Source organism: Balaenoptera physalus (assembly GCF_965194825.1).
Source record: "Balaenoptera physalus genome assembly, chromosome: 3".
Taxonomy (NCBI): Eukaryota; Metazoa; Chordata; class Mammalia; order Artiodactyla; family Balaenopteridae; genus Balaenoptera; species Balaenoptera physalus.
Genome location: NC_138890.1, coordinates 67,954,031 through 67,977,773, shown reverse-complemented (window position 1 = coordinate 67,977,773; position 23,743 = coordinate 67,954,031). Strand labels below are relative to the sequence as shown.

The 23,743-nt window shown below is 50.2% G+C and overlaps 1 protein-coding gene across 7 annotated transcripts in view; it reads right to left on the bottom strand.

Annotated features, from left to right (window-relative positions):
* Positions 1-23,743, bottom strand: part of ACSL6 (acyl-CoA synthetase long chain family member 6) — a 64,083-nt gene that overhangs the window by 22,556 nt on the left and 17,784 nt on the right. For 4 of the 7 annotated variants that reach the window (XM_082457857.1, XM_082457856.1, XM_082457859.1 and 1 more), the window contains 10 exons: positions 23,223-23,443; positions 19,713-19,827; positions 18,954-19,018; positions 18,581-18,682; positions 17,979-18,078; positions 17,215-17,393; positions 16,160-16,192; positions 14,760-14,811; positions 2,795-2,868; positions 1,143-1,220 (listed from right to left, as the gene is read on the bottom strand). In XM_082457857.1, coding sequence (XP_082313983.1) covers positions 1,143-1,220; positions 2,795-2,868; positions 14,760-14,811; positions 16,160-16,192; positions 17,215-17,393; positions 17,979-18,078; positions 18,581-18,682; positions 18,954-19,018; positions 19,713-19,827; positions 23,223-23,443 — 1,019 coding nt within the window. Of the gene's footprint in view, positions 1-1,007; positions 1,086-1,142; positions 1,221-2,794; positions 2,869-14,759; positions 14,812-16,159; positions 16,193-17,214; positions 17,394-17,978; positions 18,079-18,580; positions 18,683-18,953; positions 19,019-19,712; positions 19,828-23,222; positions 23,444-23,743 lie in introns of all 7 variants that reach the window. The other 3 variants (XM_082457858.1, XM_082457861.1, XM_082457855.1) reach the window with 3 other exon arrangements.

The window sequence follows — 23,743 nt, the reverse complement described above, 5'->3', positions numbered from 1 at the left end:
GGGCCTCCCTGGGGACTCAGTCTCTGAGCTGTACAACACCCTATCAGTGTGTCCGCTCCAGGTCTCAGAGCGCCTGTGGTCTTCCCCAGGGATACCTCGGCAACTCTGGAAGGGTATGCAGTGCCCACAAGTACTGGAGGTGCTGCTAATGTTGGCAGTGGGAGGCCAAGGCAGAGCCTGGCTGGTTGCTAATGGGACTAAGATTATGCCAGGGGCTCCTTTCTGTCATGCTCAGAGCAATTCTATACGGGAAACAGAATTTCTAATCTCTGTTTTACAGATGAGGAATGCAAAGGTCACAGAGGTAAAGAAAGGGATTTGCCTAGAGTCCCAAAACTAGTTCACAGTAATTGCTGGCATTTGAATCCAGGTCTGGAAAGCTTGAAAGCAGGCCCTAGTATACCAGACCTCCCCCAAGGCAAAATGGGAGAGGCTTAGGAGATAGTTTATGCACAGGCTGGTCCCTTAAGTGACACACACGGATAATTCTTTGTCCCCACAACCTCATAAGGACTCCTCCATTCTCTCTGTGTCCCCACAAGGCCTGTCCTAGGTCCAACCATAACACCAGTCCCATCCACAGCCTGAGGGGCCATGATAGTTTGACTCCCCTTTCAACTTTACTGTCTTGTTTTCTTTTTTAGGAGTTTAGTGAGTGATGAAAGTTACAGAATATAGGTGTTTGGGCCATAAATGGAGCCATACTGTACAGAGCTTGAATGGTAAAGCACTTCTGCAGAGCTGCAATACTCTCTGAGCAGCTGGGGCCTTTCTCAGCCAAGGTGTGTCCACAGGTAAGACAAGCAGGCCTGGGTCCTCCCTGGAGCAGTGCTCACAGGAGGGACAGATCAGGGGGTCCAAGGTCCTCTGATCCCTCTGACCCCTGTGGCACCTTCTGAGGACAGGCCAGTTTAGTTCTACTTCATGCTGCCAGTGACAAGTGTGACACCCTGCTAGGGTTCTGGGTTCTGGGCTCAGACTGTGCCTCCCTGAAGCCAGGGCCTTACCTGCACCATTCGCTCAAACATGTGTGCTAAAGGCAAATAGGAAATGTGCACATCCGCACAAGTGGGAGCCCACTGACTCTGTAAGAAAACAGAAGGAGCCCAGGCAAGGCCCGGTCAGTCAGGCGGGCGTCTTACCTGGATGACTCTCTCAAACATGTGAGCCAGAGGCAGGAAGGAGATGAGCACATCGTCCTGTCTCGGAAAGATCACTTTCTGCAGGTGCCGGGCATGGGAGACAGAAAGGAAAGAAACACTGACAGGAAGGCGACAAGAGAGTCATAAAACAATAAAGAGAAAATGACCTGGAGGGGCAAACATGAAGAGGGGAAGGGCAGTGGGGAAGGGGGGACAGAGAGAGCGGTGAGATGACAGCGAGAGAAAAGTGAGAGAGAGAGGAGAGAGAGGAAGATGGGAGGCGCAGAAAGAAAAGAGAGAGAGACAGAGAGACAGGGCAGTGTAGGAAGCGGAGTGTTAGGTAGAAGCGCCAGTGGGTCTAGGTTATCTGCAGAAGCAAAGAGCCAACTGAAGCACACATAAACCAGCAGAGTCGAGCTCCGCAGGGAAGTCTCCTCTGGGAGGGCCTGCACCTCGTTCAGTCTTCGCGCCAGACCGGCATGCCTCTCCCTCCCCACAGCTGCAGGATCTGCCTCAGGCCCCACTTCACCAGCTTTCCTGGGCCACCCGGACAGCGATTCAGAGGGTCTCAGCCTGTTGGCACTTTCTGGTCCTCCTTCGAGAGAAAGGGGCCAAGAGAACCCTAGGTCTATGCCTACTGGGGCTGGGGTACGTGCCCCGGACAGAGGCGTGGTGGGTGGAACCAGGCCTCATAAGCTACAGCCTGGGAACATGGCCTTAAAGCGGATGGCCAAGAGGGACCCCACTCTCCAGGATGGGTCTGACCTCAGGGACATGGGCTGCCCTGGCCAGGGGGCCCCATTCAGGGATGAGCTCTCCTTGGCTGACTTCCCTGCTCTCCGTCCTTTTACAGAGGTCTTCAGTCTCCTGGGCTGGCTTTTGGATGAGTTTGGACAAGCCCAGGGAACCTTGCTCATGGCTCCTGGTCTGGGCTCAGCTACCAACAGTGTCTCACAGTTTTCCACCAAAATATATAACAAATGGGCATATGCTCCATAATGCCACCAGGCATAAATGTGGATAGCGATTTTCTCCACAGTAGAGACAAAGCTTAATTTATAGGAAAAGGTACATTCCTTTCTCCTTAAGGAAAGTGTAGGACATTCAGATACTCACCACTTGTGGAAAAAGGTCTTTCTTTCTTAGCCAGTTAAAAAGTGCTAACATGCTTTTGTCAGGCCAAGTTATCAAGCTTTTTTGATTTTAGATTTACCATTTTTAAGTACAGCCTTAAAAATTAGCAGTTGCCATTGTTTCTCAGACTCTAGTAGTCCTTAAACACAAAATGACTGAATTAAACCCTGACCTACTTGGAAAAACAAGTTATTAAGGATTACTTTTAAATAAAGGTATACATAAAACCACAGGTATCTTAATTTTTGAAGTTAAAAATGAAAAATAGGTTTCCACGTTTTTCTTTCTGGGATCTGAGCACTCTCAGAAATCAACTGAATATTTACCAGGTATGGATCATTTCAGTGTTTGGGGTTAAAAGTATCTGTGAAAGTGAGGTTGCTCTAACGAGAACAGAAACTCCTGCCTGTGAAAGGCAGCCCGGATTGTATCAGGGAAAAAAAAGAAAACCCAAAAAACCTCTGAGGCTTGAGGGTGTCCTTGAGAGACACCTGCATTGGTGAGTCTACTTTATTCACCTCTGTCACTTTCAGAAAGCCTGAGAAATCAGCCACCACGTTCCCATGGGTGAGCATCGCACCTTTTGGGTTCCCTGAAAGGAGAGAGCAAGAAGGAGAATTAGTGGGAAGCTCAAGGGCCACTCCTTGAGAACAGCACTGGAGTCACCAGTCCCAGACACCCAGAGCTGTCCACGCAAACCTCTGGCCTTCGTCCACAGCCGCCTTCAGAGTCCCAGGCAGATGAATGCTGTGTCAGGGACCTTCATTCTGTAGACACTTGAAGCCCATCTTGAGGCTCCCAGGTGCTTGAGACCAGAAGGCAGGTGACACAGCTTGGAGTCACCTCAAGTGCCTCAAGGAGTGCCTCAGGCCTGATGGGTTGGCCTGCACCTTCCCTTCTGCCTTCCTCAGGGAGCACAGGCTCTTGGCCTCCAGTCTCCTTATATATATACCCAGTAACCTATGCCACTCTCTGGGCCTGAGCAGTTCTAGTGTCCAGAATCCAGCAGTCAACTGTGCTGGCAGAGGACTTCCTTGCTGCATCCAGCACCTGGAAAGGCCCCAGCTCAGGCCAGGCTGGAGGTCCAGACTGCTGGGGCAGCCCTCCTGCCTGCTCACTGGCAGAGATGGGACATGGATTTCTTGCTTTGTCTTGACACGACCTTTCACTGCTGCTCATGAGGAAGCTCGGGGCTGCTAGGATGGCTCAGAGGACAGAGACCAGGTGGGGACAGAAGGCACAGCAGGCTGTGGAGGGAGGCTGTTGGCCATCATTTCATGTCAAGGTGGATACAACACTGCCGCTGCTGCTGGACAGATCTGAGCAGGCTCAAATCCTGGCCTTGCCCCTCATTGTCAGTGTAACACTGGCAAGCCGTTTTTCCTCTCTCAGTTTCCTAACCTATAAAATAGGGACAATGACACCCACCTCATAGGGCTCTATAAAGTCTAAGGACACAGACATGTACAAAAGACATTAAATTAGAAGTTTCCACTGAGGCAGAAGATACAACAGCTGTGAAACTCCAAAAGTGAGGGGCCAGACCATGTGCAGAATTTACCCAAGAAATATCAAATAAACCAAAATGTTAACTTTGCAACCCTCACCCAGAAAGAGGTTAATAAAAGGGTTGAGTTGAGGTTAAGAGAGTATTATAGTAAATGCTACTGAATTTTTCACTTTAAAATGGTTAATTTTATGCCACGTGAATTTCACCTCCTTAAGAATATGAACGAATGAGGAAGAATTTGTGAGAAGTATTTCCTCAGAGAGAGAGCTATGCTGAGTGCTACAGCCCATCAAAAGGGGAGAAATGAGGGGTCCTCTCTCCCATCTCCAATCTGAAACCCAAGCTAACTCAGCTGCTAATGAGATTGCTTCAAAACCCCAATCATGTTCCCTACAGCTTGGGCTGGGGGGGTTGGGTTGGGGGGGGTTCCCAAAAAGAAAGGTGAAGAAGGCCGTGGCTGCAAAAAAAAATAATAAATCCCAAAAACTGGATATGGAGTCTGCAGAAGGAACATTAGGTGGTGGTGGGAATGGTGTGTTAAAAAGAAATCTTGAAGGAAACAATAGCAAAGATCAATAAAACTAAAAGCTGGTTCTTTGCGAAGATAAACAAAATTGATAAACCATTAGCCAGACTCATCAAGAAAGAAAGGGAGAAGACTCAGATCAATAGAATTAGAAATGAAAAAGGAGAAGTAACAACCGACACTGCAGAAATACAAAGGATCATGAGAGATTACTACAAGCAACTATATGCCAATAAAATGGACAACCTGGAAGAAAGGGACAAATTCTTAGAAAAGCACAACCTTCCAAGACTGAACCAGGAAGAAACAGAAAATATGAACAGACCAATCACAAGCACGAAAATTGAAACTGTGATTAAAAATCTTCCAACAAACAAAAGCCCAGGACCAGATGGCCTCATAGGCGAAATCTATCAAACATTTAGAAAAGAGCTAACACCTATCCTTCTCAAACTCTTCCACAATATAGCAGAGGGAGGAACACTCCCAAACTCATTCTATGAGGCCACCATCACCCTGACACCAAAACCAGACAAAGATGTCACAAAGAAAGAAAACTACAGGCCAGTATCACTGATGAACACAGATGCAAAAATCCTCAACAAAATACTAGCAAACAGAATCCAACAGCACATTAAAAGGATCATACACCACGATCAAGTAGGGTTTATCCCAGGAATGCAAGGATTCTTCAATATACACAAATCAGTCAATGTGATACACCATATTAACAAACTGAAGAATAAAAACCATATGATCCTCTCAATAGATGCAGAAAAATCTTTCGACAAAATTCAACACCCATTTATGATAAAAACCCTATAGAAAGTAGGCATAGAGGGAACCTACCTCAACATAATAAAGGTCATATATGACAAACCCATGGTCAACATCGTCCTCAATGGTGAAAAGCTGAAACCATTTCCACTAAGATCAGGAACAAGACAAGGCTGCCCACTCTCACCACTATTATTCAACATTGTTTTGGAAGTTTTAGCCACAACAGACAGAGAAGAAAAAGAAATAAAAGGAATCCAAATCAGAAAAGAAGAAGTAAAGCTGTCACTGTTTGCAGATGACATGATACTATACATAGAGAATCCTAAAGATGCTACCAGAAAACTACTAGAGCTAAACAATGAATGTGGTAAAGTAGCAGGATACAAAATTAATGCACAGAAATCTCTTGCATTCCTATACACTAATGACAAAAAATCTGAAAGTGAAATTAAGGAACACTCCCATTTACCATTGCAGCAAAAAGAATAAAATACCTAGGAATAAACCTACCTCAGGAGAAAAAAGACCTGTATGCAGAAAACTATAAGACACTGAGGAAAGAAATTAAAGATGATACAAATAGATGGAGAGATATACCATGTTCTTGGATTGGAAGAATCAACATTGTGAAAATGACTCTACTACCCAAAGCAATCTACAGATTCAATGCAATCCCTATCAAACTACCAATAGCATTTTTCACAGAACTAGAACAAGAATTTCACAATTTGTATGGAAACACAAAAGACCCTAAATAGCCAAAGCAATCTTGAGAAAGAAAAACAGAGCTGGACGAATCAAGCTCCCTGACTTCAGACTATACTACAAAGCTACAGTAATCAAGACAGTATGGTACTGGCACAAAAACAGAAATATAGATAAATGGAACAAGATAGAAAGCCCAGAGATAAACCCACGCACATACGATCACCTTATCTTTGATAAAGGAGGAATGAGTATACAATGGACAAAAGACAGCCTCTTCAATAAGTGGTGCTGGGAAAACTGGACAGCTACATGTAAAAGAATGAAACTAGAACACTCCCTGACACCATACACAAAAATAAACTCCAAATGGATTAAAGACCTAAATGTAAGGCCAGACACTATCAAACTCTTAGAGGAAAACATAGGCAGAACACTCTATGACATACATCACAGCAAGATCCTTTTTGACCCACCTCCTAGAGAAATGCAAATAAAAACAAAAATAAACAAATGGGACCTAATGAAACTTAAAAGCTTTTTCACAGCAAGGACACCATAAACAAGACAAAAAGACAACCATCAGAATGGGAGAAAATATTTGCAAATGAAGCAACGGTCAAAGAATTAATCTCCAAAATTCACAAGCAGCTCACGCAGCTCAATATCAAAAAAACAAACAACCCAATCCAAAAATGGGCAGAAGACCTAAATAGACATTTTTCCAAAGAAGATATACAGAATGCCAACAAACATATGAAAGAATGCTCAACATCATTAATCATTAGAGAAATGCAAATCAAAACTACAATGAGCTATCACCTCACACCAGTCCGAATGGCCATCATCAAAAAATCTACAAACAATAAATGCTAGAGAGGGTGTGGAGAAAAGGGAACCCTCCTGCACTGTTGGTGGGAATGTAAATTGATACAGCCACTATGGAGAACAGTATGGAGGTTCCTTAAAAAACTAAAAGTAGCACTACCATACGACCCAGCAATCCCACTACTGGGCATATACCCTGAGAAAATCATAATTCAAAAAGAGTCATGAACCACAATGTTCACTGAAGCACTATTTACAATAACCAGGACATGGAAGCAACCTAAGTGTCCATCGACAGATGAATGGATAAAGAAGATGTGGCACATATATACAATGGAATATTACTCAGCCATAAAAAGAGACGAAACTGAGTTATTTGGAGTGAGGTGGATGGACCTAGAGTCTGTCATACAGAGTGAAGTAAGTTCAAAAGAGAAAAACAAATAACGTATGCTAACACATATATATGGAATCTAAAAAAAAAAAAAAAAAAGTCATGAAGAACCTAGCAGCAGCACAGGAATAAAGACACAGACCTATTAGAGAATGGACTTGAAGACACGGGGGGTGAGAAGGGTAAGCTGGGACAAAGTGAGAGAGTGGCATGGACATATATACACTACCAAATGTAAAATAGATAGCTAGTGGGAAGCAGCCGCATAGCACAGGGAGATCAGCTCGGTGCTTTGTGACCACCTAGAAGGGTGGGATAGGGAGAGGGTGGGAGGGAGGGAGATGCACGAGGGAAGAGATATGGGAACATATGTATATGTATAACTGATTCACTTTGTTATAAAGCAGAAACTAACACACCATTGTAAAGCAGTTATACTCCAATAAAGACGTTATAAAAAAAAAAAGGAATCTTATCTGCAGGCTGGTTTTCCCCCAAAATCAGGGGGGGAGCGATACAGTGTATACCAGAGACAGAAGCTGATGTGAAGTGGGGAACAGACAACCAAAGGAAGGGCACTGCCTGCCTCTGGAGAAGAACTCCTCGAAGTGTCCATGAAACGGAGACTGAATTGTAAACTTCTGCCCAAAATCATTCTCCCTCCCTACTTCCATCTGGTGGGAGAGGGCAGAAACCTTCATTAGCAAGCTGGAGGAGGAGGAGGAGGAACACCGGACAGGAAGAGAGGAAGGCATGATCTCATGCCTTCCCCACCAAGCCTGCAGCCAGCCCTGGCTGAGGAGGGAAGTCTCAGTGAAGTGGACAGACTCATATCTTGGACCAACACTTGGAATTCTGAATTAAGATTGTGTTTGTGACTTACAATCCCCATGGGACTCACCTGAGAGGGACGAGATAAGGCATGAGATGCCTAAGTTTTATCCAGGGGCAGACAAAGAGCTATCCCCACAAAGCAAGTTTAAAAGAATAAGTTTAAAAGATGGAGACAAAAATAAAGTTGCTCTCATAATTATCCCCCGTGAGGCCTTTATGCTCAACCTACTGGTGACCTATTTGTCAGAAAGGAGCATCAGTAACGGCACCATCTCTGTCTGACCAAGGTGTGTGGTAGGCAGGGTTTTAACATGTGCTCAGGCACCTACACCCATACTGCAAATCGCAGAAGCAATTCTGGGGACACAGAAAGTTACAGGATTTTAAAAATTATATTTTCTAATACGTAGCTATTAAAATATCCTCCTTTTGAAAAGAAGATCCATGCACTTTATTTCACTGCTTGTCCTTCTTTCATCCCAGCATCTTTCCTAAAACCCAGGCCCATGTTAGGAAATATCCCTGAATTGTCTCCTATGTACAAATCCCACAGAGTCCCTGGGCCCACAAACTATTCTGAGAGTATCACCCAGAAATTTTCACCCATGGATTCCCAAATTCTGGAATTTTCTAAGGAACACCCCCAAAATACTAAGTATGAAATCAGAACTGTCACAAAATATGGTCCTGTGCTATACAGCTTTAGATCTGCTCGGTTGGCCGACTTACACCTAATATAATCTCAGGGGGGATGGTTTGAGAATTTCTAGAGAAACTTGTCTTCATTGATGAAAAATTTCTAAAGCCTCCACTCAGTTCAGGCCAGAACACACACAATGGTAGTAGTTATTCAATTCTGCTTAGTTAGACAAGCCCTTTTCCTCTCCAACATGATGAGAAAAGCTTACACCTTTTAGAAACAAATGTTTTCTTGTGGATATAAATGAAATTCTATAAACTTCCAGTGAGTTACAGAAGTTTTAAATATTCCCAGAAATGTTCAAATTACTTCCTCAAGTCATCTCTAGATGTGGTCCCAAAGTGGATAAAGGAGAGGTGCACGTTGACAACAAATCCTGGGAGAAGACTTCAAGGTCCGAGTTGAGAGGTGAGAGATGAGCCTTCAGAAAGGTTCTGCCTACTTCTCTGATTCAGGACAAGAACATACCTCTGGTAGCATTTGTTTTAAACATGATATGGTAATTTTTCCAAGCTGCTCATGTGGAAGAACAGACTAAGCATTCCTAGCTAGACCTACGTGCCATCAAAGTTGCAGAACTGACGTGTCCTCTGGTTCTCTCCTGTTCTGGTGCAACGTCAGTGAGAGGTGCTGCTAGCCAGGCCCTGATGTCTCAGCAGAATGAGACCTATGGTCCATTTCCCAACTTGCACTCGTAAACTCGCCATCCTTGCACTTCACTTTCTCTTCAGCTACCGAAAGAAAAAAACTCCCCTAGTTTCAGATTCTGCAAACAGCATTTTGGCTTCAGCCAGTGTTCCTGGGTGGGGCACCCATGGCTGATATGCAGGAGGGCATTTCACCGGGTGAAGATCTGCCCTGGATGGATGTTGGTTCCAAGCAGGAGCAGATGTGAGGTGAAGCTGAGCTCAAGGTCTCTCCTGTAGGAGGGGGTGGGAGGGGGGCTGGGAGCAGTGTCGGGTCCTCTGGCTGAGGGCTCCCTGGCTGCTTGTTTCCGCTTTCACACAAAGGTGGGTTATAAAAGACACGAGTGACAGAAATGCTTTGGAAGTTGTATAATGCAGATAGAGTGTTCATGTCCCTGCTAGGGGTTCCCAAATCTTTTTTAGGATTGAGTGTTACTTTCATCAATGCCATATCCACCATTTTTTTAAACATCAAACTTGAGGACTAGCAAGAATACAAATAATAGCTATCACAGCAGCCAATTACTGAACACCAATGTGGGCACTGTGCTAGGCATTTCATACATGGCAGCTCAGTTATTTCTTGGAACAACACTATGCTATAGGTATTAGGTGTATTCATTTAATATCCAAGGAAACTGAGGCTTGAGAGACGTTAAGAAATTCTCCTGAAGTTGCATAGCAGGAGTGCCACGATGTAGTTTTATGTATGTGATCACACAAGTCTTGAACAGAATGGTGTAAAATGCATAGGTCACGGTAAGCATTTTCCCAGAAAGCCCACCTGAGCAGCCACAGCTGTAGGGCTGATGGGCATTTACATACTCAGTTAAATGACTGGGCTTCCCTGGGCATCCTCAACTGGAACAGAAGAGATGCCCTGGTTCCAGTGGCCTCCACCTCCTCCTCAGCCTCCCAGCCCCACTGCCACCACTAAGAACTGACCCGGCCAGCTCCCTCATGCTGAGACCCTTTCATATGACTCCAGATACCTGACCCTCCCTCACCTCCCCTCCCTCTCATCCCTCCCTCCCAAGCTGGACTCCCGTGTCCCTCACCCCAGCCGCTCTCCTGCCGAGTGCTTCAGCCCCCAGGCTTCCTCTGAAACACCCCACTCTAATAACCCCACCAAGCCAATCCAGCTGCCCACCTTTTCCACTCCTCTCACAATGTGACCCCTGAGGCTCACAGTCTCCAGCCCAGGAGAGGCGCTCCTCACAGAAACTGTCACACGGCGCCCCCTGAGACTCTGGTCCATTCATGAGGCCTCTCACCCTCAGGCCAGGACCCTGACTCCATCTCCACAGAGGAGGTCCCCCATCCTCCTGGCCTCCCAGAATCCTTTCTTCCTCCCTTCTTCTCCCAGGTAGGCATCTCTTCATGGTACTTGGAAGCCTCCTCTCTCCCCCAACCCAAACCAAAGCTTTGCGGGCTTTGCTCCATTGAGTTTCACCTCCCTTTCTCCATCAGTGGCTCTCTCTCAAACTATGAGAAACACTTTCAGGTATTTCCAGGAAAACAACAAAATCCCCACCCTCCCTCAACCCCACGGCCTCCACCAGCAGCCAGTCTTGCTCTCTGTCATCCCTTCACAGCTAATCTTTTTTTTTTTTTTAATAAACTCTCTCTTACAGTATAACATACATATGGAAAAGTGCCCAAATAAGTATACAGCTCAACAGATTTTTTTTCAAAGTGAACTTACCTGGGCAACTAGTACCCAGAGCAAGAAACAGAACATCATCAGCATTCCAGGACACCAATATCCTGGAAGGCAACCATGGTCCTGACTTCTAAAACCAGAGAATCCTTTATCGTGTTTTGTAATTTTATATAAAAGAAATCGTTCAATATTTTGTGCCTTTTTTCTTTCGCTCAGCATTAAGGTATATAATTTTCTATTTGTAGATATACCATTCTATTGCTGAAGGGGCATTTGAGTTGTTTCCAGACTTTGACTTTTCAAATCGCGTTGCTGGGAACATTATGCAGCATGCCTTTTGGCGACACAGCCAAGCTTCTTGAAAGAATTGTCCACACTTGCTGAGTTGACATCCTTACCTCTCATCCACTCCTCAGTCCACCATAATCAGTTTCTGCTTCCAACCTCCCCTGTCCCAGGAGCACCAGCAGGTGTTTCTGTGGCAGCATCCTATGGGTCCAGCTTAGCCATCGACAATGCTGACAGGTTCTATTCTCCTGTAGCCTCTCTGGCTGCTCCTGCTCAGCCTTTATTTGGAACTCGTACCCCCATCATTCCTCTCCTGTCAGGGTTCCCAGGCCCTGCAACCAGAGGTCTCTTTTCCTCAGTTGACTCCCTCAAAGAAACATTTTCTTTCTTGCTGCTGGTCCTCTGCACAGGCTGTTCCCTCTGCTGAGAATGCCCTTCCTCCTCCTCTCCTCCAGCTGCCAATCCTTCAAGACTCTGCTTAGATTTGGAATCCTTTCTGTCCCGCTGTCCTGACCTCTTGGTGGCCTAGCACTCCATGCACCCTGGGATGCAGACCCTCGAGGCAGTGAACTGCCTCATGACATGAGCTGTGTGCTCATGAGGGCAGGGCCGTGTCTTGTCCATCCCTGTGTCCTCAGCCTCCAACACTAGGTCTGACGCATAGTGGATGCTCAATAAATGAGCTGAATGAATGAATCTACATAAATTAGAAAAAGAATGCTAAAAACCCGTAGACTAAGAAGGATATGTTTTAAAAGACCACTGTAGGGACCTCCCTGGTGGTCCAGTGGTAAAGAATCTGCCTTACAATGCAGGGGACGTGGGTTCAATCCCACATGCCGTGGGGCAACTAAGCCCACGTGCCACAACTACTGAGCTCGCTCGCGCGCCTCAACTAGAGCCCCCGTGCTGCAAACTCCAGAGCCCACGTGCCCTGGAGCCTGCGCGCCACAACTAGAGAAGAGAAAACCCGCACGCCACAACTAGAGAGGAGACTGCGCACCACAACGAAAGATCCCGCACGCCTCAACTAAGACCCAATGCAGCCAAAAATATATTAAATAAATAAATAAATAAATAAATAATAAAATAAAAGACCACTGTATTTTCTTCTCTGGGAAGGGAAGGTAGCACATGAACGCATAAAGATACATCTGAACTATCATTCATGGGGCCCAAGTCCCCAAACTGGGCTATGTTATACCCACAAATTATCTTTTATTTGCAGAGGGCAGTTCGATTTCAGTCCAGCTGATGGTTATTCTGAAACGAACAACCAACCACGCATCCACACATTAGCCATCCCTGAGTACAGACAAACCCCAAGCTCTCACCTCCTCCAGGGCCTTCTTGGCCTGACTAGTGGCTCCAAAGCACTAGCTTATTCTGGGAATTTCCACAGATGTTTCCATCACACATCAAGAGAAAAATCTTCCCAGAATGATTCCACCAGAATCATGATTCAAATGTCAGATTCAGATCATATTTTCCACCTTTCCTCATTGAAAGAACGATGTGGCTCTTGATGAAGCTGAGGCCAGGACACTTATCATGGAAGGGAAGCTGTATCCGCAGCTGTGATGTGCTGGACAAGAGGATGGCTACCAGAGGCACAGCACAGGCTTAGGCTAATGCCAAGGAAATCCACACGTGTAGCCAGGCAGGGTAACATCAGGGAAGAGGCCTGCTCACTCCCCCAGCTCTGCCCTGGCACCAGCCACACCTCTGGAGTAGGAGGTGTGGGCACCAAATCACAACCTGTTTTCTAGCCTCCCTACATTCTGCTTCCACCATATAGAGTCTGGGAAGGATGGCTCAGCTTCCAATTGTGACTCCATGGTCTGAAAAAGCACTGGACATGAGGCCTGCCCTCTGCAGCTAGGCAACAACACATTTCTGCATCATCAAGTTCTTTTCCAGATACAGGGGCAGCAGCTGTGACTAACTGACTCAGTTAAAACCCAGGGGGCACTCTTGAACAGCAAGGGTCCAAAGCGAAAGGCCACAGTAGTGACCTGCCCCCAAACCCAGGGTGGAGGGACATGTCACCAAAATTTCACATTGTGAAACTCCTGACAAAAAGCAACATAAACCTGAAGGGCATTTTTGAATCCTGGGCTGGCTCTGGATGTCAGCTCCTGGAGAGCAAAGGCTGTGTTATTTCTCTTCTGACAGGGTTTAGCAGTCAGGTGGAAATAATTCTCAGACCCACTTGAGTTAATGGCAAAAACCCACTTTGATTCAATAACGTCACGTTTATCGTGATCTACCCACAAGGATTATCCTGCCCGCGGGACTGGTCAAGGATCTGCCAACTGCTTTGGAGGCTCCATCTGTGGAAGGCGTGGGGAGCCCCAGGTCACTGCCCATCAAGAGCTATCATCAACGTAGTCCAGCCCTAGGTCTGGAAAAGAGGCTGGAACCTTCTTGCCCCTTCAGGCCAAGGGCAAGTGACTTCCCGAGTCATAAGATGAGATGGAGAGGCAGCAGTGGGGAGAGCACTGGGCTGTGAAATGGGAGAATAGGGCACAAGCCCTCTGCCTCCAATTGCTGCTGGTGCCCCCTTGGACAGTCCCCATCCCGCCTGCCTCACAGGTCGTGCTGAGGCCCCAGTGACACAGTGATAGGGTGGACGGGCCACTGCAGGCTGCAAAGTACTGTGCCTGTAACCATGGTCCTCAGGTGCGTTCTGCCTCCCCCAGGAAGCTTTCCTTGGCTGTTCGCACTGACACCGATGCACGTGTTCCTCTGTCAGCACCGGGCATGGACTGCGTCATTTCCTCTCCCTGACAGCCTTGCCCACGGCATAGATCATCTGTGCAGATGATCTTGCCCCAGATCATCTGCACTGCCCTTTCACACACTTTCCCACCTCCAACTTGGCACCTTTAACCACCCAGGTAAGAAATTGGGGACAGGGACTTCCCTGGTGGTCCAGCAGTTAAGACTCCGTGCTCCCAATGCAGGGGGCCCGGGTTCTATCCCTGGTCAGGGAACTAGATCCCTCATGCTGCAACTAAAGATCCCTCGTGTGCTGCAACTAAGATCCAGCACAGTCAAATAAATAAATATTAAAAAAAAGAAAGAAAGAAAGAAAGAAACTGGGGACAGTGGTGGCAGGGAGGTTAAGGGACCGGCTCATGGCCCCCCAGCAAGTGGTGGAGGTGGGACTCAAAACCAGGCTCTCAGACACCAAATCCCACACTCCCTCCCCAGTCCCTGACACAAAGTCCAGGCAGGGGCAGGAAAGCAGAGGAGCAAGAGCCCCTCCTCAGAGTAATGACATGACCCAGCTGCCCAGCCCACCTCTGGCCCCAGCTCCAGGAAGTCTGTAGCACCCACCGCCCCTAGACACCCCCAGTCCACACGGTCCATTCACGTCCAGCCGCCCCATGCTGCCTCGCGTTGGCCACTGGGAGCAGCAGGAAGGACCCAGCGTCTGGTGCCAGGCACAGGACAAGGCTCAGCCCATCCCACAGAGGGCGCCGGAGATGTCTCAGTCACCCTGCCAAAGCTGCCAGGGAAGGGAGCAGGTGGCCCTGGCTGGTGGGCTAGGAGCCTCTGCTTACCTGTCGTGCCGCTTGTGAAACACACAATGGAGAGGTCACTGGGTTTCGGGGGCTGCAGAGGTGAGAAGAGGAGTGTGTTAAAGAGACCCAGTGTGCCCAGCCTTGGCCCCTCCCCAGCCAGCCCCTCTGTGCACACCCCCATGTGTGCACTGCGTGAGGGTGCCGGCATGTGTCGGCACGTGTGCATGGCCCTGCATGCTGTCATTGGAAAGGTGAGCAGGCAAGTCCCCAGGAAAGAGAAAGAAAAACCAAGGAAACCTAACCGGACATGGACGTCGATCTGTCCCACCAACCTCACACCTGCTCCTGCTGCCTCGCCTACTTGAGTCTGAGCTAAATTCTAATGGGATTGGGTTGCAGTGGCCATACCTAGGCCTCTACCAAAGATCTCACCATTCTAGGGAATGTGACCCACTTCCTCCTTCCTTCCCACTTTCTCCCAAGTGTCTGGGTTTAGGCTTGGGAACAGAAAATGTAACCCAAGAACTGAGCTGCCCACTCTGTCACTAAGATTGCTCTGCATCAGGCCCTTGCCCTGGCACTGTGCACATAGTCCTGGGGTCACCAGGAGGAGCCCACCATGACCACTTGCATGTAGAGAATGGCTTCCCGGAGGATGTGACATGAGTTGAGACTGAAGGACAAGCAAGATCTCTCCAGATGAAGTGACGGTGGGCATTCTGGGAGAGGAACCAGCCTGGGCACTGTCAGAGGCACAAGAGACGGCATGCTGCGGGGCCAGAGAGCAGCTCTCTAAGGCTGGGGCACAGTATGTGGAGGTGGGGACACACCAGGGGCTCCTCATGGTGAAGGACCCTGGGAAGCAGGGATTGACCTGCTGAGGCCTCTGTGTGCGAAAGCTCACAGGCTGGTGAAGGGAGCGGGAAGAGCTGAGCTGCAGAGGGAGCTGGAGGCGAGAGGCCTGGTTAGAAAGCTCACAGCCCCTACAAGGCCCTCCCAGGGGCTGTGACCCTCCCTGGTGACTCGAGCCCAGGGAGGATCACTCGGGGACGACACACAGAAAAGTTCAGAGAGCAAAGATGCACAAAGACAGCAGACGCCACATGGGGTCCACTTCCGAGTCTGTTGCTGCTCCTGTCCATCCCATCCTCGGGAGAGACTGCTACATCGAAAGGGAAAACATAAGACCTCCCAAAGAAAAAGTTACTGGAGACCCAAGGGTGTCCAGGGTTGGCTGCCCCTTTTTTCTCCCTCCCAAATGTCTGCCTCCCGTTCCAGGTCGTCCTGGGTGCCCCAAGGGGACATTTCCTGAGTTGCTTATTAACATGGGGCTGCTACTCTGGCCCCTCTACCAAGCCTTGTGCACAGCGAGGGAGTCTGTGAGGACGTGCCCTGGACACCACAGTGCTCAGTCAAAACCTGCTGGCAGATGAGCTTACCACAGGAACGTGGTGATTCCGCTGACCACAGTCCTGGAAGAGGAAAACACTGTTTTTAAATGCTCGAAAGTTCTAATCAATCAAAATAAACTCAGCACAGTATGCCTCGTTCCCGCACCAAGCCCAGAGTCCCAGACTCCCTGCCCAGACGTGGCCCGCGCAGAGACACCACCTCAGCGGTCTCTCCTCAGATACACATCCAGGCCTTGGCCACCCACACATCACAGACAGCGGCCTGGGGCCTAGGAAGAGGCTAAGCACTGTGCACATGCACAAGGGGGAGACAGCCTGAGGGGCCCATGGTACGTCTAGACGCATGCTCAAGACACAGTGGCTAGGTGGCCCGGGCTGGCAACTAAGTGGTCAGGGCTGGAGGGGCAGATGGGGGCTGCCAGCTTAGGTGTGGCCCCTAAAGCCATGGAGGGGCACAGGCCCTCCATGGCTTTGTGGGTACATTTAAGAGCAGACAGGGAGACAGGAGGAGAAATGGAGGGCCCACAGGTCTAGATCCAGAAAGGCACAGTGGGGGTCAGCTGCTACTGAGCACAAGGCCTGAGGCCCCGGAGGATGTCCTGGGTCACTCCAGCAGGCCATAAGCTGCCACCAGCCTAATGTCTCTGGGGAGGCCATGCAAAGGAAAATTGGTTCTGCTGGCTGCTGGGGGTCTGGGACACAACCGCAAGAACCTCTCCAAGACTTCTGGACCTCAAGTTTACTACAGTCCTCAGGCTCAGACAGGCTGGCTGTTAGCTGGAAATGAGGAGGCTCCGGAGGCTGTGGGGGTAGCTCTGGGGCAGGCTGGCACCACCATCTACCTGTTGGTGCCCAAGTCACTAACTGTGCCAAATACCTGAGCCCATCTCGAAGAGGATGCCTGTGGGTACCAACCCCACTACCCACCACCAGCCCTTGTGAAGCCTGCCCTCTTTGAACCCTGACACACCCTGATGGCCCAAGACATACATCCTAGGGCATAAGACGGGCAGATAACCGGCAGCTCGGGCTCAGTGGCTAACCAGCTGTGGCCAGGAAACAGCCCAGAAGCAGACCCTCACCTCCACAGCTTGCATGGACTTAATGACCACCCCGCAGTCTTGCCCTCTGTCTTTCAAAGCTTCCTCGAATGGTTCCATGAGGATGATCAGCTTGAGCCCCGGTGTCTCCTTCCTCTCCACATGCTCCAGCAGAACCACGGCTTTCTGAGGTTTATCCACGATCACAGTGCTGATGTCGGCTGCAGGGACCACCAAGGAGAGTCAGGCTGTGCGGGCACAGGCTGTGACCGTGGGCAGCACATGCCAGGCAGTGGAACCATGGGCTGCGTGTGCCACATGATAAGCTTGTGTGTAAATAAATACGTACGACAGGCCATGAGGGACATGTATTGTGTCCAGAGGAAAGTGCACAGAGCCTGGATGGAGCCAAGGGCAGAAGACCAGGGAATCTCCTGGGATAGATTCCAAGCATTCCTTTTCTTCAGGCTCAGCCCCCATTGTCCCTGGTCTGCTTGAGATATTCACCACCCCCCAGCATCTTCCTCAAGCTGAAGTGAACTCAGAGGGTTGGCAGCCTACGTGGAGGCTGGTACAGAGGCTCCTTCTTGGCAGCCCTACCCTGTGGAAGGAGCCTTTGGGTGAAGTCCAACTGGGGACAGCTGGACTCAGGAAGCCAACTCAAGGGCCAAAGTGGAAGCCCCCAGCGTTCTCTGAGAGCGGAAGCAAAGTACCTATTAGTGTCAAACAATCAGCATAAGCTGAAACGGGCTGGGAGGAGGAGGTGGGGCTGGCTGCCAGGGGCAGGAGGGGGCAGCTGGGCTCACCTGTGTCAATGATGTAGCGGATTGCCCCCGGGCCCAGGGTGTCATAGAGCGGGATCACCACCATAGAGTATGTGTAGCAGGCAAGCTCCGCAATGATCCACTGTGGAGACACACAGGTTGGGGGGAAGGGGGAGCACAGAGCAGACAGCAGGACTGCACTGCCCTCAGGCCTTAGGCACAGGGCTCCCTGATCGGGGTCCTGTGCCGAGAGCCCTCCGCACAAGGCAAGGGATCCATAAAGCTGACCCGTTGAGCCTGCTCCCCCAACGGTCTTCTAGACCTGTTTGCCCCAGGGAATTACGGGACTCCAGATAACCCCAGGCCCACCTCCGGGGTTTGCATGGCCTTCTTCCCCAGGTCCTTCTTCCCCCATGGCTCAGGGAGCCACTGTTTGGACAGCTAGGTAGGGTGTAGATGGAACTTGGCTGGAATGTCCACCCCTGATGAGGGACAGAGCCAAGGGAGTGGGGGATGGCATGGACCAAGGATCTCCAGTTTTCCTCTTGTCCCAGGCCCTACAGACAGCGGGAGCAGGGCTGTTCTACGGTACCCAAGCTTGTGTTCCACTGATGCCTCTAAAACCAGTTAAGGGAGGTGCTCACCTCTGGTCGATTTTGTGCAAAAACGCCGATAAACTGATCTGTACATGGTTTACAATTGTGCTGGAGAAGTCCAGACCCTAGAAATTCAGCCCTGTCGGCCACCTGCACACAAACATGGGGCAGTAATGGGAAAGCAAGGACTCTTCAGCAGGGAAGGGAGATCCCCAGGTGGGATTTCTATGGTCTGAGGGAGCTCCCCAACTCCCTACCCAGTGATGCTGGAAGTCCTGAGAGGTTCCTGCCAGGAGTTTGGCAGACAGTCCAGGCAAGGAAAAAAAATGACCCTCTGAGAGCCTCCGGGATGCCCACAAGCCCCCCCCAAGTGCCAGGTCTGTGTGGGTAGACAGGGTGGGGCCTGTCTTCTATTACTCACCTCCTGGTAGGACAGCCACTGATAAGGCTGCTTGGGATTCCTGAAGCCAAGACAGGGTCCATTCCCTACACAGAGATAAGCAGGCCTTGTGCCAGGGAGGAGGGCAGGGTGTGGGAGCCACTGAACCTGCCCATCAGACACCTGGATGAATATCCCATCCTGGGAGGTGGTCCATGGGCCAAGTGAACTGCTCCCCAGCTGCCTGTCTAAACTGCTGAAGTCCAAGAAGGCCTAAAGTACACAAGCATGGCATCTCCCCAGGGAGATCAGGAAGGCCCAGGAATGGGAACTGACACAGCGCTAGTTTCCACAATGACCTGTGTGATGCAGCCCCAAGAGGACATGGAGACCTGGGGGCCACTGGGCAGAGGTGGCAGTTTGCCTCTCTGTGACAACTCCCTTCACCCCACGCCATGGGTCACCCAGACATCTCGGAGGCTCAGGTTCAGAACCATGCCAGCTAGCAGCCTGCAAGTTCAAGGCTCACGAGGGGCTGCCAATAGGAGATATAGAATATGAGCAAAGAGACAGCTTAAGGTCAGCAGTTCTCAGGGCTGTAATAAAGCTGAGGTCAGCCCTTTGGCCTCATAATGCAGCTACTCGTCTGCCTGGGTGGCAGGAGGGCCAAGAATGGCTTCTCTCCTCTGGACCTGGGCGTGACTCACCTGCCATACCCCTGGAACCATGCTTGCTCACCCACACCCTTGCACCTGCTCAACCCCTGCCACAGCCCTTCCACACCCCCATGGCCCCTCTCACCTGAGATGCTAAGTCCGCGGCGGAACACCTCGTACATGGTCCTGGCATCGTCATAGTAGTGGGTGAGCAGTTGAGGGCCATCCCCTATCACGGATCGCCGGGCCCCACCACTGTCCTATGAGCCAAGCACAGGCCAGAGAAGCTGGCTGATGCAGGCAGGCAGGGGTATCAGGAGAGGGCACCAGCATGCACCTGGCTTGGATACACACCCGGGCCACATAGTTGGAGCTGGGACACACTCTGTGTGCACTCACACACATGGCCTACACACACCTGGGCTGTACACACACAAACTCTACACACATTCATGTACACGTGGCTTGTACACACTGGACCTGTATGCATCCACACTCAAACACAGGTGGCTCATGCCCAGGGGCCCAGTACACTGGTCTCCCACACACATACACACACACAGCACCCACACACCAGGCAGCATACACTAAATGCCCAGAATCTTCAGTTACTGTTCATACACACCCGTGGTTCACTCATACAGCAGAATGGGGAGTACTGGCTAGAGTCAGGCTGCCCCTTGCATCAGGACCAACCTGCCAAGGTGTTGCTGCTATGCACATAGGTTAAGAATCATTTGGGAGCCGTCTTTAGCTAAGAAGGCTGCCATCCATCATTCACATTAACAGTGTGATGAGTTTGAGGACTGGCTGGGAAAAGAGGCCTAGAAGGCAGTGGAGGGAATGGCATAGTAGATGCCCAGGCCCTCGGTGGTATGGATCCAGAGTGGGACTGTAGCAAACACCATCTGTGCTGGGGGTGGGGGAAAGGAGCTGGGCTTCTCCTGCCTCTTTCCCTTCCACGTGCCACCCCTCCTCAGGCTCCCGAAACCCAGAACTCTCCAGTATCACGGCTCCACCTCTTCTCTGAGCACTATTTGGGCTGCACTGGGCTGGCCCATGGTCCACTACCTCTTGGAACATCAGGTCTGAGGAAAAATGTGACAGCCACAGAGCCAACAGCCAAACTCAAAACCACAGGCAGCACTCAGCTGTTCTGCAGTGGAAAGTTCTGTTTGGCCAGTGCTTCCTGAGCACCAGGCCCATGCAAGACCTGTGTGGGAATCTGGGGACAGATACACTCAGACCTGGTTAGCACCCAGGGGGACAGAAATGAGACAGCAAGAGACTGTGTGCCAGGGACAGAAGGGGCTCAGTGGGCAGGTATGTCAGAGGGTGGCCGCTGAGCTGGGTTTTGAAGGATACAAAGAGGGGGCTTCCCTGATGGCGCAGTGGTTAAGAATCCGCCTGCCAATGCAGGGGACATGGGTTCGAGCCCTGGGCCAGGAAGATCCCACATGCCGCTGAGCAACTAAGCTTGTGCGCCACAACTACTGAGCCTGCACTCTAGAGCCCGCAAGCCACAACTACTGAGCCTGTGCACCACAACTACTGAAGCCCGCGCGCCTAGAGCCTGTGCTCCGCAACAAGAGCAGCCACCGCAATGAGAAGCCCGCGCACCGCAATGAAGAGTGGCCCCCGCTCGCCACAACTAGAGAAAGCCCGCGCGCAGCAACAAAGACCCAACACAGCCAAAATAAATAAATTAATTAAAGAAAGAAAGAAATAGAAAAAAATTTAAAAAAAAAACAAAAGGGTTTACTGGGAAGAATGAGGAACAAGGAATGGCGGTTTCACCAGAGGCAACAGGGAGTGCAAACACATGGGGCAGGAGGCACCTGGGAGACTGTAGGCAATTCATGCCACTCCAAGTGGTAAATGGAGGAGGCCAGAGAGGCTGCATATCAAGGTGAGGAGTCTGAGCTTTAGGTTGAGGACAACGGGGAGCAGGGAAGGATTTTAAGCCAGGGTGAGTGACATGATATGAATTGTTTCCTACTGTGTAGCACACAGGGTAAATGCTACCAGGCCCTCTATGATCTGGGCCCCTCTTACCTCTCTCATCTCATTTCCTACCACTCTCTCCTTTCCTCCTTCACTACAGTCACTCCAGATTCCTACACTCCTGGGGGATGAAGTAAGGGAGGGCTCCATCCTCCCCAGGAAGGGAGGCCTTGGCTGTGTCCATGCCCTGTCCTCCCAGCCAGACCCGTGAAGCGACTCACTCTGTGGCGCTCAACCTGACCCCATCCAGACCACTGTCACCTCCAGCCCAGAAGCCCCCATTGCCTCCTCATGCCTGCCCCTGCCAAAGCCACAGCAAAAACTGGCCCTGTCTCTCCTACTACTGAAAGCCTCAAATAAATCCAGGCTGTCCATCCCCAAGGGTCCCTGCCCAGTTAATGGGGCTTTGTCCTTGCTGGCCTCTCCAGATGAGTTGTAACTGTAAGCTTACCAAAAATAATACATCTTAGTGCTTTCTCTGCATCATCTCACCAAATCCTTACCATAACTTTAGGAAGCAGATACTCTTTTTATTGCCCACTTGACACATGAGGAAACTGAGGCTCAGAGAGCTAAGAAACTGCCGAGGACCATCAGGCTAGTAAGAGGCATGGCCAGCCTGCAAACCCACGGCTGCTGGTAACCACAGGCTACCGACGCATCCGCAGCCCCTCTCCACCTCCCAGCCACACCACATGAATCGCCATTTCCCAAAGCCACCAGGTGTGTTATCACACACTCTCACCTCTGCACACATCATTCCCTCTGCTGGAAAAATGCCCTAAAGATCCCAGCCCTATCTCGACCTGAGCCCTCTCCCACCAGGCCAAACTCTGTCATGCCTTTGATCGGTACCTGCACGACATACCATCGAGAGCAAAAGCAAGGTGCTGCACGGTGTATGTGGTTATGTTATCATTTTAAAAGGTGGGCAGACATCTATACAATTGCTTGTGGACAACTGCTAACACAGTTCTCAGGCGAAGAGAACTTAGAGGCAAGGGGAAGAAGGTGGAAGCTTTTCAGTCTATGTCCTTTGGTTGCTTCTGAACTGTGTGACTATATTATCTATTCAAAATAAATAGAATTAAAGTTTTTTAAAAAGGCAAAATAAACTCCATAAACTTAAGAACGAAATCTTACTGGTCCTTCTAGACAGAGCCTGGAACACCCTTGTCCAGGCTGGGCCACCATCCCTTCTTCCCTCAGTGGCTCTACCTGTGAGTCCGTGTGCTCTGGGAGGGCAGGGCCCTGGGTGGGCTCAGCTCTGGGTCCCAGCTCCAGACCAGGGTTGGGCACAGGGAGAATCTGGGAGGGAATTTACCTGGCAGCCCCTTGAGCACATGCTTAGACCGCCTACTGAGGCAACTGTAAGCCAAGGCACCCTACCCAAGAAGCAGGCAAACCAGAGGCCCAGGGCAAAGCCAAGGTCAGTCTCTGCCCAGGCTTCAGTTACTGGGAGAGGCAGAAGGAGCATCGAGTAGGAGAGCCTGCCCAGGGCCACTTCTGGGCTTTCTGGCTGGCTGCCGGGAGAAAGGGAGATTCTCTGGGCCATTTGAGGTCAAATAAGCCACAGGTTTGGCTTCTTCCTTCAAGATTCCTGTCCCCCACCTACTACTTCCCACAGCCCAACTGCTCACACCCTGCTCACCTCCACCTCCTCTGACTGCATCAGGAGATTGCACGGCGGTTGCAAGGCCTTTGGCCGGTGAGTGAACCAGTAGGCGAGGATGGCAGCCAGCGCACCCACACTCACGAGGGTGGTGGCTGAGAGGCTGCGGAAAAACTGGCCCAAGTCGCCCAGCTCGGGCAGCCGCAGCACCCTCAGGATCTCCTGAGTCTGCATCTTCTCCAGAAGCGAGAGGATGTACTCTGCGGGAAACAAGAGGCAGGTGAAGGAGGAGCCCTGACAGGAGGCAAGAGAGCAGTCCTGGGCCTCTCCTCCCACTTGTCTAGCGTCACAGGCAACACACTAATCTTGGCCAGGCCTCGAGCGAGTTGGGGTATACAGCCTCCTGGTGCAACACAAGTGTATCCTGAAAGCTGGGCGCCTGGAAGGGCCTTTCCCGGTGACAGGCCAGAGAGCCCTTAGCAGTCATACCTGACAGTCAGACATCCGGCCCAGTTTTCCTGAGAAACATACACTCAGGCCCTGGGCCCTGCCTGACACGT